The 16,968-nt window shown below is 40.0% G+C and overlaps 1 protein-coding gene and 1 pseudogene across 15 annotated transcripts in view; one reads left to right on the top strand and one right to left on the bottom strand.

Annotated features, from left to right (window-relative positions):
• Positions 1–16,968, top strand: part of DEPDC5 (DEP domain containing 5, GATOR1 subcomplex subunit) — a 142,161-nt gene that overhangs the window by 13,099 nt on the left and 112,094 nt on the right. For all 15 annotated transcript variants that reach the window (XR_006209788.1, XR_006209787.1, XR_006209789.1 and 12 more), the window contains 5 exons: positions 1,237–1,306; positions 5,968–6,046; positions 7,185–7,246; positions 11,866–11,935; positions 12,501–12,573. Coding sequence is in view for 11 of the 15 variants with exons in the window: in XM_042961718.1 (XP_042817652.1) it covers positions 1,237–1,306; positions 5,968–6,046; positions 7,185–7,246; positions 11,866–11,935; positions 12,501–12,573 (354 nt within the window). In the remaining 4 variants the exon portion in view is untranslated. The remainder of the gene's footprint in view (positions 1–1,236; positions 1,307–5,967; positions 6,047–7,184; positions 7,247–11,865; positions 11,936–12,500; positions 12,574–16,968) is intronic.
• Positions 4,057–4,318, bottom strand: LOC122232700 (annotated as a pseudogene).

The raw sequence follows: 16,968 nt of genomic DNA, 5'->3' as shown, positions 1-16,968 counted from the left end.
GGTTGGTTGAGGGATGATTATGAGGTACTCAGATAACAGCTACTACTTCCTTTCCAGAATAGCATTTTGTGTTAATATTTACCAGTGGTATAGTTCTTGCTAATGCAAATACCTGCTAGTACTTACTTGAGCACCTCCTATCCCAGCACTGTCCAGAATAGTTTCCCCACATTATCTGGTTTCTCAGAACAGCTCTACAAAGTAGATGTCATTATCTCCTTTTTTAAGATAAGGACACTGGGCCTCACAGAGTTATTTCCCCATGGCTATTCAGCTAGTTCAGTGACTCTTAGAACCTAGATTCCTGATGGGACTCATTCCACTCAAGTCTGATCTCTTCAGAAGGCCATGTTCTTTGAACTGTCTGTCCATTTTGTGCCCTTAAAAAGTTGCAGAGGAAAAGACATTAAGCCCCCCAAATGCAATACCAAATTGCCATGAAAACTTTTCAGCAGAATGGCCTCCATTGAATGTGAACCCTGTCCCTATATGCCTCCTGACTGCTTGTCTTCTTTATTAAAGTATTTTTTTTTAAGTTTTTATTTATTTACTTTTGAGAGAGAGCGAGTGAAAGAGAGCAAGTGTGTGCACATGCACAAGCAGCTCCTGGGAGGGGCACAGAGAGGGGGACAGAGGATCTGAAGCAGGCTCTGCATGCACAGCACAGAGCCTGATGTGGGGCTCGAACTCATGAACCTCGAGATAGATCATGACCTGAGCCAAAGGCAGATGCTTAACTGACTGAGCCACCCAGATGCCCCCATGACTGCTTATCTTCTAATTCTGATATTAGGATTGATTTTGTTTCTGTTGAAACTCCATGTTCATGAGAAAGTTCACAGAACTTTCACAACTGTTGAAGGCTGGGATTAGCAAAATTGTTCATTAGTTCTTCCTAACTGTTTTTGTGATGTGGACCCTTTTGAGATTTGACAAAAGTTATAATTCTCTGCCCAGAAAACTTTGCATGATTTCAGAGAAATCATGGATTTCCTGAATCCCTCCTGAGAATGACATGTTGTTTATAGAGTCCCAGATTAAGAACTGTCATACAAATTCAGTACATTCTGAGAATTCTTTATGTTGTGTAATCTTTTCATGGCTTTCTGGAAATCTGTAACTGGCCAGGTCATTTGAGGATAAATATGAGAGTACAGTGAGCCACCCTGAAGTCATCCCTGTTTCTTCTTGGTTTATGTAAGACTTGTAATAACTCTTGCATGTATATCTTTTCAGGGCACAGGCTGGTGAGCTGTGGGTCAAGAATGAAAAGGTCATGTGTGGTTATATCAGCGAAGATACCAGGGTGAGATTGATAAAATGCGTTTGTGGTTTTGTTTATTCATACTGTTAGGTCTGAGTCCTGAACTCAAAAGACAAAACAGAGACAAGCAAAAACTTGTCTCCTGATGGCTACTCTTCTCAGGTAGATAATATTTTAATATTGTCAAGGATGTCTGAAATTCTACTGTTTTATAGTTGGATCTGTCCAGTTTGGGGTTGATCTTCATTTTCTCTTCTGAAAGAGGTCTAAATGTGGAAATGTAGTGTCTAACCTGCAGGCTTCTTTGCCTACGAATACATCGCAAAGGTTAAACTCAGTAGAAGATTACAGTCAGTAAACATGAACAGAGACCTTTGCAAAGGAAATCTCGTTCTTTGGTTCTTTATCCCAGTTGGAAAAAGCCAAACTGAACAACTGTAAACATTACCCATGCTGGTGAAACCACCTGTCTGCTCTTCCTTGTTCTCATCCTCTGCCTCCCTTGAGAGCAGTGGTTTGAACTGAAGGTGATACTGCCTCCCCAGGGGACTTTTGGCAATGTCTGGAGGTATTTTTATATGTCACAGCTAGGATTATGTGAAGAATGTTGCTAAACATGATACAATGTATAAGACAGATCTCCAGACCAAAGAATTATCTGGTCCAAAATGGCAGTGTTGTGGTGGGGGTGCTGTCTGGTGTACTGTGGGATGCTTAGCAGCGTCCCTAGCCTCTGTGCACTAGATACCAGTAGTGCCCTGCAGGTCACGACAACCAGACATGTCTCTAGAAATCACCAAATGGCCCTAGTTGAGAACCAATGCCTTCATAGGTAACTACTATCTGAATTTTATTTTTGTATTTTTCCTTGTTTGCGTAGTGTTAATACATACGTATGTTACTCTAAACAGTTTACTGTATATTTGTTTTGCTTATTTTTAAGCTTTATTAAAGTGAAATTAAAAAAATAGTCCTTTTTAGCTAGCTTTTTTTGTACTTGATACTGTATTTTAAGTCTATAATTAGGAGTATATGGGTTATAGGTAAAATAATGCCAAACTCTTTTTCAAATTCTTTGGACCACTTAGTATTCCTAGTAGCAATATATAAAAATCTGTTGTTTTTCATTTTTTTCCAACACTTGGTGTGAGATTTTTTAAAGTTTCTTGCAGCTCTAGTGGGCATAGATTGGTATAGTGATCTTGTTTTGCTTCTCTCCAGTTTTCTAGAAATTTACTCTTTTTTTTTTTAAGTTTACTTTTAAGAGAGAGAGAGAGAGCAAGAGCGAGTGCATGTACGTGCTGGGGAGGGGCAGAGAGAGAGGGGGACAGAGGATCTGAAATGGGCTATGTGCTGACAGCTGAGATTCTGATGTGGGGCTTGAACTCATGAACTGTGAGATCATGACCTGAGCCAAAGTAGGCCACTTAATTGACTGAGCCACCCAGGTGCCCCTCTAGAAATTCACTCTTGGGGCGCCTGGTGGCTTGGTCGCTTAAGCGTCTGACTTTGGGTCAGATCATGATCTCATAGCTTGTGGGTTCAAGCTCTGCATTAGGCTCTGTGCTGACAGCTCAGAGCCTGGAGCCTGCTTCAGATTCTGTGTCTCCCTCTCTCTCTACCCCTCTCCTGCTCACTCTCTGCCTCTCTCTCTCTGCCTCTCTCTCTCTCTCAAAAATAAATAAACATTAAAAAAAAAGATATTACTCTTAAGCATGATTTACAAAGACTAGGATAATTTGGTGTATGTTTACCTCTTCAACCTTATTCATACACTTATAATAAATAATATGGAAGCGCCTCTTGTGTGTCAGCTACTGTACTTTTTTTTTTATACTTTGTTTTTAATATATTTTTTAAATTTTATTTTAGGGAGGGAAAGAGAGAATCCCATCGTGGGGCTTGAACTCACGAAGCATGAGATCATGACTTGGGCCGAAATCAAAGAGTCGGACATTCAACCTACTGAGCCACCCAGGTGTCCCTACACTTAATTTTTAATGGCTCCTGTCTGGCTCAGTTGGTAGAGCATGCCTCTCGACCTCTGGGGCATGAGTTTGAGCCCCGCACTGGGCGTAAAGATTACTTAAAAAACAAACTGGTACAGAACATTATCCATGAATATCCTTCATTCTAGAGGGGAATTCAGAGTGGGGAATTCCCATTCAATGGGGATGCACAGGTAAACAGCACAAACAAGATCCCTCCCAGTAAGGAGCTTACACTGTAGTGGGGAGATAGATGTAAGTAGATACCCAGTCCATAAATGTGGTAATTACAGATTATGATGAATACTCCAAAGGAAATTAATTGGGTAATGAGAAAGACTGAGTGTGGCCACCTTAGTAAACAAGTGAGATAAATGAAAACTTCTGAGAGAAAGAGATGGGCATTGTGGTAGAGAATAACAAGAGACCTTCTTTACAAAGGTGGGCAGGGAGGTGTCTCCGAGAAGGTGCCAGAAAGGTGAGACTTAGTCAGTGTATGAAGGTTGAGACAAAGAGCGTTCCAGGCAGAAGAAACAATTGTGAGAGGCCAGTGTGACAGAAGCCTAGGATATGAATAGGGAGAATGATGTCGATATGAAGGTGGTCTGGTTCCAGCCAGTTCATGCAGGTCCTTGTAACCAGTGTAGAGTGTATTCTAAGGACGATCTGCTGAAGGATTTTAAGGGGGGAGTGATTTCCAAATTAGGCTTTCAAAAGATTACTTATTCTGTTGGATTTTTTTGTTGTTGTTACATAAGTTAATACCTTTGTTATAGACTAGTTATGTTTCAAATGGTGGAACTTCTACTGGTCTTTGAATTCTTTCAGGGCTGACTTTGCTGTGATGGCAGAAGTGTTGTGTGTCCAGGCAGCATGGGCTATTCTTTGCATACAGGAACCACAGTGCCAGATCCCCACAACTCATCTTCATCTTAGTTTTGTCACAGAAGGAGCATGTGTACTTGTGCTGGCTTTTTTCAATTTTCTTCACGATTTTCCTGAGGGAGGCCCCATAACAGGTCCTGTATTTACCGACAATTCTGATTTTCGTGATGCATTTAACCATGTTGCCACAAACTGGGGCCAAGCTCAGAGAGCCATCCAGTTGGATTTTGTTGAACAAAAAAACCTAAAGTAGCAATGGCAAGCAAAGTCAACTTTTTTCTCTCTGGTAAAATAAGTCATTAGGTAGGCCATTCACTGCTAGGATGGCATTGTCACAATTATTGGTGATCTAGATAGGCTTTTTTTGTCTTCCTGTTCTGCCTTCCTCAGGATTGGGCTTCCATGGTTCAGTTGGAGCTGCTGTAACCACTTCATATTCCAGGTAGAAGAGAGAGGAGCTACTTAGGAAGCCGGGAGGTTTAGTCTTTTGATAGTCCCTTGCCTCCTGGAATAGTGTTGGCTTCCCATTACGTAGGAAGAAAGGATGTGCCATAGGCATCCACAGTATGTGCTGTAGCCACTCTGGCTCTGTGTAGAGCATTGTTTATAGGGGCAAGAATAGAAGCAGAGAAATGGCTTAGGAAGTTAGAAGACTGTGGCATGGACTGAGGTTAGAGCTGTAGCAACGGAGAGATGTGGGCAGACTTGGGATGCGTTTTGGGATAGAGTCTGCAAAACTTGCTGATGCATTGGATATAAGGAGCAAAGGAAAGAGAAGAATTGATCAGCTCGATAGACAGTTGGTGGTGTCATTTATGAGGTGGGAAAGACAGGAGGAGACATTTGGAAGCATTTGGGAAAAGATGTTTGTGAGATACCTGTTGGACTTCTGAGAGGAGAAATCTGGGGAGGCAGTTGAGTCTGGAGTTCATTTTGTCACTTCTCCCATATGTACCCCTCCCCTCCAAACCCTCCCACCCTATCCTGTCCTGCCCTTGGGAACCATTTGCTGTTCCTTAAACATGCCACATTCTCTCTTGCCTCTGTATCTTTGCACATACTACTCTCTCCTGACTAGAGCACTTAGATCCTGCCTTCCCCCCTTACAAGCTACTCATCCATCCTTCCGCACTCCTCTCAGGCTTCCTTGCTTCTGGAAAGCCTTCCTAGTTCCTGAGGCAGTCTGGGTATGAAGGGCGTGTACGATGTGAATTATAATTTATTAGACTGGCAGCTCATCAACTGGCATATCTTAGCCCAGGTTCTACATTTGTAATGAGCTTTTTTTTTCTTTCCCAGGTAGATTTATTGTCCTTTCTCCTATGTTTCTTATGAGAACCTTCATGGAATGTTCGTATATGTTGCTGTCTTTTGCACATCTTAATCCTCTACTATAATTTCCTAAAAGGCAGGGACAGGATCTTCTCTTCAGAGTTTATGATGTGAGGGATGAAGCTTGCTTTTAGAAATCTCATGCCACAATTGAGAAAATCTTCCATCATTGTTTTTTTTTTGGGGGGGGGGGCGGTTAAAGACATTTAAGATTTACTGTCTTATATTTCATTTCTTTTATTTATTTTTTAAGATTTTATTTTTAAGTAGCTCTGCACCCAATCTGGGGCTCAAACTTAGAACCCTGAGATCAAGAGTCACATGGTCTATGGACTAAGCCAGCCAGACGCCCCATGTCTTAACCATTTTAAAGTGTACAGTTCAATAGTGTTAAGTACATTTACATTGTTGTGAAATGAATCTACAGAACTTTTTCTTCTTGCACAACTGAAACTACATCATTGCTTTTTAATGCAACTATGTTTTTGTTTATTTCAGGTGGTGTTCCGTTCTACGTCGGCTATGGTTTACATATTTATTCAGATGAGCTGTGAAATGTGGGATTTCGATATTTATGGTACTGTCCCTAAGTGATGGTTGTAGCTGCCATTGGGTAGATATATCTGGTTTCCCCCAAGTTGGTATCATTTTATAGCAAGATGTTGACATTCTCTAAAAATGTATCTTGAGATCTTTATAAATCCTCAAATGCGAAAATAAATATATTGAAAGTAAATTTTTTACACACACACACACACACACACAGACATTTATTTATTTGGTGAATTCCATGAAATGCTGTACAGTATTAATGGAAAATCTGACTTCTCAGATCTTTAATTGTTCTGTAAGTATAGGTTGAAAAGTCATAAAGTCACTCTGTGGGTAGGAACCAACACTTTCTTTGATATCTTTCATTTCTCTTCCTGTCACTCAGAGAAATCTCCATGTTGGTCTCATTTTATTAGAATTACTATGTAATGAGTAGAGGGAAGAAAAGCTGCTATGAGGTGTGGATACTGTGTCCAACACACCAACCCTATAGTGCATGTATTTCATATTAGTGTTTAGCAAATTATAAGCGAATTTGTGCCATGGGTCATCAAGGTCACTCAAGAACAGCAAGAACTGCAAATGATAATTCAGTGAATGCCCAGGGTCCTCTTCTAATCAACTTTGAACGTCATTGTGAAATACTCACATTTAGTATATATTCTTCGTCTCATTCTGAAGATAACACTGTATTTTTCTTTTTTAAAAAAAGTTTATTTTGAGAGACAGAGAGAGAGAGAGAGAGCGCACACACACGCGGGCGCGCGAGAGAGACAGACAGACACCCTAGCAGGCTCCATGCTGTCAGCTTGAACAGTTTGGGGCTTTAACCCATGAACTGTGAGACCATGACCTGAGCCGAAATCAAGAGTTGGACACTTAACTGACTGAGCCACCCAGGCCCCCCAACTCTGTATTTTTAAATCATCAAAGTGTTTCAATCTTGGATGTTACCTTGGAGCCATGGCCTCTTAGGCAGATACTAAATTTGGCTTGGTAGAAAGTCTAAGTTGAACACTTCTATACATCTGGCTTTTAGGACCTTGTTTTAAGATACAGCAGAACCCACCTTCTCTTTGGTCTCATTCCTGCTATTTTACTGAGAGAAGATATTGTGAACAAGAAATAAAGATAATCTTCACCCTCTTCTCATTGCTTTTCAGGGGATCTATATTTTGAGAAAGCTGTGAATGGTTTCCTTGCTGATCTCTTTACCAAGTGGAAGGTATGTTTTTTATATAGTAAACCTCATTACATAAACTTATTCATTGCAGATTTTAGAAATACACTGTTTCTACTAAGCTGCCTTTAGTTAAAGTATCTAAGCTAAAGCCTAAATTGATAAAACTATAGATTTAATTACTTTAACTGCCTCAACATGATAAAGGTCATTTATGAGAAACCCACAGCTGACATCAGACTCAATGGTGAAAGACTAAAAACTTTCCTCCTTAAGATAAGGAACAAGGTGGAGTGCCTGGGTGGCTCAGTCGGTTGGCTCATGTTATGATCTCACAGCTCGTGAGTTCAGACCCCGCGTCAGGCTCTGTGCTGACAGCTTGGAGTCTGGAGCCTGCTTTGGATTCTGTGTCTCCCTCTCTCTGTCCCTCCCCTGTTCACACAGTCTCTCTCAAAAATAAACATTAAAAAAAAAAACTAAAAAAAAAAAGATTAGGAACAAGGTGAGGATGCCTGCTGTCACCACTGGTGTTCAGCATTGTACTTGAAGTTCTAGCCTCAGCAACTAGAAAAAAAATAGAAAGCATATGTATTGGAAAAGAAGAAATAAAACTATTCTATTGACAGATGATCTCCTATATGTAGAAGATCCTAAAAAATTCACCAAAAAACTATTAGAGCTAAGAAATGGATTCAGCAAAGCTGCAAGGTTACAAAATCAACACAAGCAATCAGTTGTATTTCATCAGCAATGAACACTCTGAACAAGAAATTTAAAAGCAAAGAAATAAATTGTATGTATGTATGTACTTATTTAAGTAGGCTTCACACCCAGCACAGAGCCCAACAGGGGGTTTGAACTCGCAATCCTGAGATCATGACCTGAACTGAGATCAAGAGTTAGACACTTAACCAACTGAGTCGCCCAGGCTCCCCCAAGGAATTAAATTTTAAAAAGAGAATTAAATTGGGGCACCTGGGTGGCTCAGTTGCTTGGGTGTCTGACTCCTGGTTTTGGCCCAGGTCATGATCTCATGGTTCGTGAATTCGAGCCTTGTGTCAGGCTCTGCACTGCTGGTGAGGAGCCTGCTTGGGATTCTGTCTATCTCCCTCTTTCTCTGCTCTTTCCCCACTCACTCTCTTTCTCTCTCTCAGAATAAATAAAATTAAAACAAAAATTAAAAAGAGAATTAACTTAAAAAAATTCCATATACAAGAGCATCTGAGAGAATAAAATACTTTCAATTAATTTACCCAAGGAGGTGCAATATTTGTTTGCTAAAATCTATAAAACCTTGCTGAAAGAGATTAATAAAGATCTAAATAAGTGAGAAAGAACCAACCCATAATCATAGATCGGGAGACTTAATACCGTTAAAGTGGCAATACTACTCAAACTATAGTTCAGTCCCTATCAGAATCCCAGTGGCCTTTTTTTGCAGAAATGGAAAAGCTGATTGTAAAATTTATGAAGAATTGCAAGGGATCCTGCATAGCCAAAACAACCTTGAGAAAGAACAATAAAGTTGGAGGACTCTTACTTCGTAATTTCAAAACTTACTACAAAGCCAAAATAGTCAAAACCATGTGGTACTGGCATTCAGATAGATTTGTAAATCAATGGAATAGAATTGAGAGTACAAGAAATCAATCGATACATCTGTGGTCAGTTGATTTTAGACAAAGATGTCAAGTCCATTTAATGAGGGAAAGAAGAGTCTCTTCAACAAATGGTTCTGAGGCAACTGAATATCCATATGCAAAAGAATGAACTTGGAGTCTTACTTTGCATCATATACAAAAATTAACTCAAGGGGGATCAAAGACCTAATGTAGGAGAGCTATTTGAGGTCACATTATGTTGTGGCAAAGAGCATGGGATTTGGATAAAAATGGACAGGGTTTAAAATTATGATTCTGCTCTGATTAGCTTTTTTTTTTTTTTTTTTTTTTTTTTTTTAATCTTGGAGAAGTAGTCAGTCTTTCTGAGCCTCTGTTTTCTTTTCTGCAAAATAGAGATTATAATAGTCCCTGCCTCACAAGGTGTTTTAAAGCATCTGTACGTAGTAAGGTCTCAGTTGAATCTAAGTACCGTCTTCCTACCTCAGCAGTATGGGGGCACTATCCATCAGCTGTGAAGGGTATGGAAATAGATGACGCTTGCCTTCAGAGAACTTACGGATCTGCTGGGGAGCTTGCATCTACATATTTGAAACAATAGAAAGCCATATGTTTTAGGGTTTAGAATTTTATTTACTTTTGAATTTGGACCTGAAGACTGAGGAAGGTTTGGATGGTTGGAAAGGAAGATGGAGAGGGTATGTCAGATGAACAGTTTGAACAAAAGGGTGTAGATGAGCATGAGAGTAGGGTATGGTCTTAGGCAACTTCACAGAGGGTTAGTGTAGGGAATAATTAAGTAGTAAGATAGATTCAAAGGATGGGGTCACATCAAGCCAGGCAGTTTGGACTTGACAGGAAGTGTGGGAACTATTAAAGATTCTCAAGCAAGTGGTCAATATGATCAAAGCTGGGGAGAATTTGAGGAAAGAGTAGTCCAAGTGGCCAGGAGCAGTGTGGTGAAGTGACACATGGAATTAAGCAGACCAGCCAGGAGGCTTCTGCAGTCATGTGGCTTAACAGTGATGGGGTCTTTGTGTCTGCCTGAGTACAGGGGCTAAAGTTTGAGATGGACTAAATAATGGTCACCTTGGACCACATAGTGGCCATTTCAGTATTGGGTGTGTGAAAACCTCCATTTCAAGTCTGGCTCAGTGTCCCTTAGATGTTCCCTCACCCTACAGTCTATGAATGGACTTTTGATTAGATATAGGGGTAGGGTTTGGCATAGGCCTAGTCATTAGTTTATAGGACTTCACTCTTAGGATTTGTTAATTTTTTTAAAGTCAAGAACTTGGTTTTAAAGCAGGAACTTGAAAATGAATTAAAATAACTTTCTGTAGCCACTCTGTATTGATTTAATGATATTTGGTGAAGGTGAACGTTGTTTATACCTTTTTACAGTTTTTTTAAGTTTATTTATTTTGAGTGAGAGAGAGAGAGTGAGCAAGCAGGGAAGACACAGAGAGAAAGGGAGAGAGAATCCCAATCAAGCTCTGTGCTGTGCTGCACAGAGCCCAACATGGGGCTTGATCCCACAAACGGTGAGATCGTGACCTGAGCTAAAATCAAGAGTTAGTCACTCAACTAACTGAGCCACCAGGCACCCCGGTTGTTCTTTATGCCTCCTATTGAATAACTTACAGCTAACACTGTGGACAGCAGGATTGAGCATGGGAGTTCATGAATTCATTTCAGAGCCCAAAATATAGTAGGGGTGGGGATAATAGTAGTAGTCCCAGTTAACATTCATTGAGTATTTTGACATAACTAGTATCATGGTATGTGTTTTGCCTACATTATCTCACTCAATCCTCTTGCTCCTGTTAATACTGGTAGGAAAAGTACAGCTCAGTGAAGTTGGATAACCATGATCAACAGCATGTGAAAGCAGAATGAGGATTCTCATCTGGTGCCCTCCATTCTCCCAGAGCTACCCTGAGATCGTGGCCTCTGTGCTATCCTGTCTGTATTATTACCCCAGGCCATGCCACCTGTTGTATGTTAGTCCCACTGTCACATGAGTTGAGAGGCTCATATACCCACACCAGTCCAATCATTGTAAGGCATTTATCCTTATTTATCACTTACACCAAAGTAAGATAAATTTGGAGTTGAGTTTGGAGCACTGGGCATCCAATAAATTAGTAGGTGACTAATGAAGATTTGCTGTTTCCTAGCACTCTGCTCTTGGTGCTGTTGCTTGTATTTAGGAATTTCTGTCCACTTGAGATATATCCATGGGGGAATATAAGGTGGCATGTTATGTGCATCATGTTGTATATATACCTTACATGGTAAATGCTGAATTGTGTAGTCAGTTAACATGGTGGGTTAGAGATGGGGTTGGTCAGTGGAAGCACTCATCTTCGAAGATCCGGGAGGAACTGAAACTGGGCTTGCTGGCTTACTGGTGCAAGCCACATTTCATGCTATCTGTAAACACCCTGTTTCCAGAATGTTGATTTCCAGACTCCATGGAAATGTTTATTCTCACTAGTCCCCATCTCAATCCAAAGGTACTATGACACCTTGGCTTCAACTGCTGCATCTTGAGCAGCTCCCAACCCTGATTTTATGACAGTGGTAGGATGTGGGGGGTGTATTTGATTCTTACATTCAGCACTATGCGTTCTGTTCTTGTTCCTAAACTATGGTTCTGAAGAAATTTTAAAAACACCATGAAGCAGGTACAAATAGCATGATCCTTTGATATTGGGTTCATCTAGTTCATGCCAAATCAAGAACAGAGATAGTGACCCATACGTATTGATGATTTGCTGTTTTCAAAGCACTTTTTGCATTCCTGGGACTATTGCCCAAGGTTACATAGTGGTAAATTTCCGGGCCAGGACTCAACCTGCATCTTCTCACTCCAGCAGTGCTCTGTTCACTGCATCATGCAACCTACAATGATGTGACATCATCCAATACAGTGTGCTGCCACTGAGTCTCCTAGAATTGAGAATATTATGTTAATGCAGGCTGCTTCATCATGAAGTGAATGAAATAAACTTGAGCTGCTTTTTCTCTACTCATTCCTAGGAGAAGAACTGTAGTCATGAAGTGACAGTGGTCCTATTTTCTAGAACTTTCTATGATGCAAAATCTCTTGGTAAGTCTTTCTCCTACAGTTCCTTTTTTAATGCTAACAGTTAAAAAAAATTTTTTTTTAATGTTTATTATTGAGAGACAGAGAAAGAGCATGAGTATGGGGGGGGGGGGGCAAAGAGAGGAGGAGACACAGTATCCAAAGCAGACTCCAGGCTCTGAGCTGTCAGCACAGAGCCTGACATGGGGCTTGAACTCACAAACCGTGAGATCATGATCTGAGCTGAAGTCGGACGCTAAACCGACTGAGCCACCCAGGCGCCCCCTATAGTTCTTTTTATTAAGCTTTCCATCCATTCTTTACCATCTTTCCCTTTTTCATCTTTCCCACTCATCTTTCCCACTTTTTCTCTAATGAGCGTAGGGTAAAATGGAAAACAGCACAGTCCATTAGTGGATGCAAGAAGTCTGTGGGCCATGATTCATCTTAAAGCCAACTTGATATAATTTCATTCATTCATTTGTTCATTTATTTTGGTAATGCAAATCTTCAACCCAGAAGGAGGAGCAGATAAACTGTGAATTTCTCTTCTCAACCTGATCTACATGTGTTGTTTTCTCTTTTTCAGATGAATTTCCTGAAATAAACCGAGCCTCAATTCGACAGGATCACAAGGGACGGTACTATGAAGACTTTTATAAGTATGTTTGAGGCTTTGCTATGCCCACCCCCCCCCCCCCTTTTCTTGGCTGTTTCTTTCCTAACTTAAAAAAAAAAGTAACCCTTTAATTTTGGCATACTAGGTTTACAGAATAGTTGCAAAGGTAGCACAGAGAGTTCACATATACCCTTCACCCAGTTTTCCCTGTTAATATTTCCTAACTATGGTACATTTGTCAAAACTATGAGATTAGCACTGGTATAGTACTATTAACTGAGTTCAGACAGTTCTCATATTTCATCAGTTTTCCCACTTTAGGTACCTTTTTTCATTCCAGCATCCAATCCAGGTTACCACATTGCATTTAGACTTTTCAAACTTTGTACTGTGAAAAATTTCAAACTCACAGAAAAGAAGAACAAATAATATAATAAATTCACACACCCAACACTTAGATTTAACAGCTATTATTATGCCGCATTTGCTTCATCTGTTTTTTGGCTACATTTTATTTTAAAGTAAATTATAAATATGACATTTTGTTCTTATGCATATCTAAAAGATAGGTTGATTTCACATATAACCACAATATCATGGTCACATTGGACAAAGTCAATTCTATAATATCATCTAATGTCTAGTACATATTTAGGTTTCATTAATTCTCTGATAACTTCTGTTTAATCTGCCTGTTAAGTCTTAATCTAAAGCAATTTCACCCTTCCTTTTTGTCCCCAAACATGTGACATGTTGAAGACTCTGAGTTGGTAGTTCTGTAGTACTATGTTTTCCAAACTTCCGTGTGCCTATGAACCTCCCCTGGGGATTGTGCTGAGTCCAATCAGTTCAGGAGTCCTGGGGTGGGCCTGAGATTCTGCATGTCTAACTAGTTTCTATGCTTGCATATGTTGGTTTCTGTACCCCATTTTGAGTAGGGAGGCTAAGGAGGACCCCTTCTGGATTTGTCTGATTGCATCCTTGTGGTGGTACTTATTTTCTGTAAATCAGAGGTTACAACTGGGGCAATTTAGCTGCCCTCTCCACTCACCCCGGGCATTTGGCAGTGTCTAGAGACTTCTTTTTCCTTTTGGTCAAAATGGTATAGGATAGGTAGGAAGGGGAGGTTGTACAACTGATACCTACTGTGTAAAGGCCAGGGATGCTGCTATGCATCCTGCAGTGCTCACAGGACAGCCCCCGCTGCAAAGTTATTTAGCCCAAGGTAACAATGGTACTGAGGTTGAGAAGCCCTCTCTAAAGACTTGATGGGATTTAGGTTGGACCTTTTTTGTAAGACTTATCAGGAATGCTCATCAGTCCAGATGTGCTGACAGTGACCCTGAATAAGGGAATGCTTTGTGAGATGATAGAAGCGTAGTAGATACAGTCGGATGGGTTGCACTTGGGCCTGGAGCTGAAGGCCCTTGATCTTTTAAACTCTCAGATCTGTGGAGAAGTTTATTATGTGATTCTTGGCGCTTCAGGTGGAAGCTAGAGTGGATCTCAAAACAGACTTTAAAAACCCTTTTGTGGGTGCCTGGGTGGTGGCTCAGTCGATTGAGTGTCCAACTTCAGCTTGGGTCATGGTCTCATGGTTTGTGAGTTCAAGCGCCGCATTGGGCTGTCTGCTGTCAGCACAGAGACTGCTTAGGATTCTCTCTCTCTCTCTCTCTCTGCCTCTCCTCCGCTCATACTTTCTCTCAAAAATGAATAAACGTTAAAAAAAATAAAAAGAAACACTTTTGCTTTGTAGATTTTAAATGGATTATTTTATTCTTGCCTGAAGTAACCAACATTTTATGTTAAAGTAAAAACCAAGTCCTTTGAGGGGCGTCTGGGTGGCTCAGTCGGTTGAGCGTCTGACTTTGGCTCAGGTCATGATCTCACAGCTCGTGAGCTCGAGCCCCACGTCAAGCTCTATACTGACAGCTCGGAGCCTGGAGCCTGCTTCAGATTCTGTGCCTCCCTCTCTCTCTGCCCCAACCCACTCTCATTCTGTCTCTGTCTCTCTCAAAAATAAATAAACATCAAAAAAATTTAAAAACAAACAAACAAACAAGTCCTTTGAAACTGAGCACATTTCATCAACTAACTATACTTGTTAAAGCCCTTAGAGACTGCTTCTCTCAAATGCACTACTCTGTCATTGGTTCAGTCTTGCTTCCTTAGACTGTTTCCTTCTGTAACCCAGAGGAGGAACCCTTTGCTAGTTTCCCTTCCTATCTTAAACTCTGAAATACAATGTCTTTGTGTTCTACAGTAACAGTTTACTTTGTGGGTTTAGTTTTTGTGTCAGATGGCCAATCCTCTCCCCTCCCTCCCAACCTGGAGCCCTAAACATATTTCTTTGTAGCTAGTTCCCTCCTAAGTCTGAAGCCAACACCAAATGCCAATTTGTATTTTTCTCTCCCTTCTCAACTTTGTAATAGCATTTCTAAAGAATAAATATTCTTTAGTAATTATATATATTTTTTAAAAAACCGTAAATTGTGGATAAGCACCAAAGAGTGACAAATTATGAAACTTCTTAAGGCTGTTTTTGGAGTAACCTTTTTAACTTTTTATTTCAAAATCTTTTCAATTATGAGAACATTGAAAGAGGAATATGATGAATCTGTATACTTTTCACCTAGATTTACCAATTATTAACATTTAGTAGACACATGATTATCTTCTACTTCATTATCATCTTTTAAGGACCAAGGACTTTGTAAGAGAATGTAAGATTTTGCCAATTGTCCTAATATTCCTTATTGAAATGTTTTTCCTGATCCAGATTTCTTCCTAGAATCATGCATCATTATTAGCTTAATCTTTTGTGTTTGTTTTTACAATATGAACAACATGGGTTCGAACTGCACGGATCCAGTTACATGTGGATTTTTTTGATAGCTACAAGACAGTACTATAAAGGTATTTTCCTTATGATTTTCTTTTTTATTTTTTCTTTATTTATTTTGAGAGAGAGAGAGTACAAATAGGGGAGGGAGGGAGGGAGAGAGAGAGAGAGAGAGAGAGAGAGAGAATATCCCAAGCAAGCTTCACGCTGCCAGTGCAGAGCCCAGCTTGGGGCTCAAACTCACAAACCACAAAATCATGATGTGAGCCAAAATCAGAGTCAGATGCTTAATCACCTGAGCCACCCAGGCCCTCCCCCCCGCCCCCCGACTTGTGATTTTCTTAATACCACTTTCTTTTGTCTAGCTTGTTTTATTGTAAGAATATAATATATAATACCTATAACATACACAATGTATTAATGGACAATATATTAATGTTTAAGTTATCAGTAAGGCTTCCAGTCAAGTTTTCAGGGAGTCAAAACATACACGCAGATTTTCTATTGCACAGGGCAAGGACATCACTGCCTCTAACCCCTATGTTGTTTAAGGGACAACTGTATTTCCTTTATCACTTGTTGGATTACCTTTTTATATCACTGAAGAAATAATGCATCTTTGTTGTAGAAATTTTGAAAAATCTATAAAAGAGCACAAGATAGAAAATAATAGTGGCTTCACTATTGAGGTGAAAATAAGATGGTAATAATTATCATTTGTATTCAGGACTTATGTACGGGGCCTGATTCTAAGCAATTTAGGCATCTTTGTTTCATTTAAATATCACAACATTCCTTGTGATAGTTACTCATCTCATTTTATAGATGTAGACACTTGGACACAGAGTTTAACTTATCCAAAGCCCATGGAGGATTAAGTGACAGAGGATGCAGTTGACTCAGTCTAGTTCAGAGTCTGTGCTTTTGACCACTGTATTCTTCAACCCCATACTGATCTTACTTTAAATTATTTGTTGATCTTCTTTTGGGTCCTGTATCCCTGTGAGAATTTCATGAAAGGATGGGCCATTTCTTCCCCCAAAATTATTACCATTTATCCCTTTACACTGATAAATTCTTTAAAACACTTCAGTGGATTCCTGGAACCTTTTTATTATTATTTTTTAAGTAATCTCTAGATCCAGCATGGGGCTTGAACTCACAACCCCAGGATCAAGAGTTGCATACTCTACCAACTGAACTAGCCATGCACCCCTGATTCCTGGACCCTTGAGAGCTCTTGTGGCTTAAGAGTACATGAAGCCATTTGTACATAATGAGTATGAATTCATTTGAATATAATTATGGACATATTAAAACATTATATAAAACATGAATGTATGAGTTATGAATGTAGATTTATATATGCATATGAATATATCATTAATATAAATTTCCTAGGGTGCCTGGGTGGCTCAGTTGGTTAAGTGTCAGACTCTTGGTTTTGGCTCAGGTCATGATTTCAGGGTGTGTGGAATTGGGCCCCGTGTTGGGCTCTGTGCTGACAGAACAGAGCCTGCTTGGGATTTTGTCTGTCCCCTCTCTCTCCCTCTCTCTCCCTCTCAAAATAAATAAACTTAAAAAAAATTTCCCCAC

This window comes from Panthera tigris, chromosome D3, assembly GCF_018350195.1.
Source record: "Panthera tigris isolate Pti1 chromosome D3, P.tigris_Pti1_mat1.1, whole genome shotgun sequence".
Classification (NCBI taxonomy): domain Eukaryota; kingdom Metazoa; phylum Chordata; class Mammalia; order Carnivora; family Felidae; genus Panthera; species Panthera tigris.
This window is presented reverse-complemented; position numbering and strand designations above follow the sequence as displayed.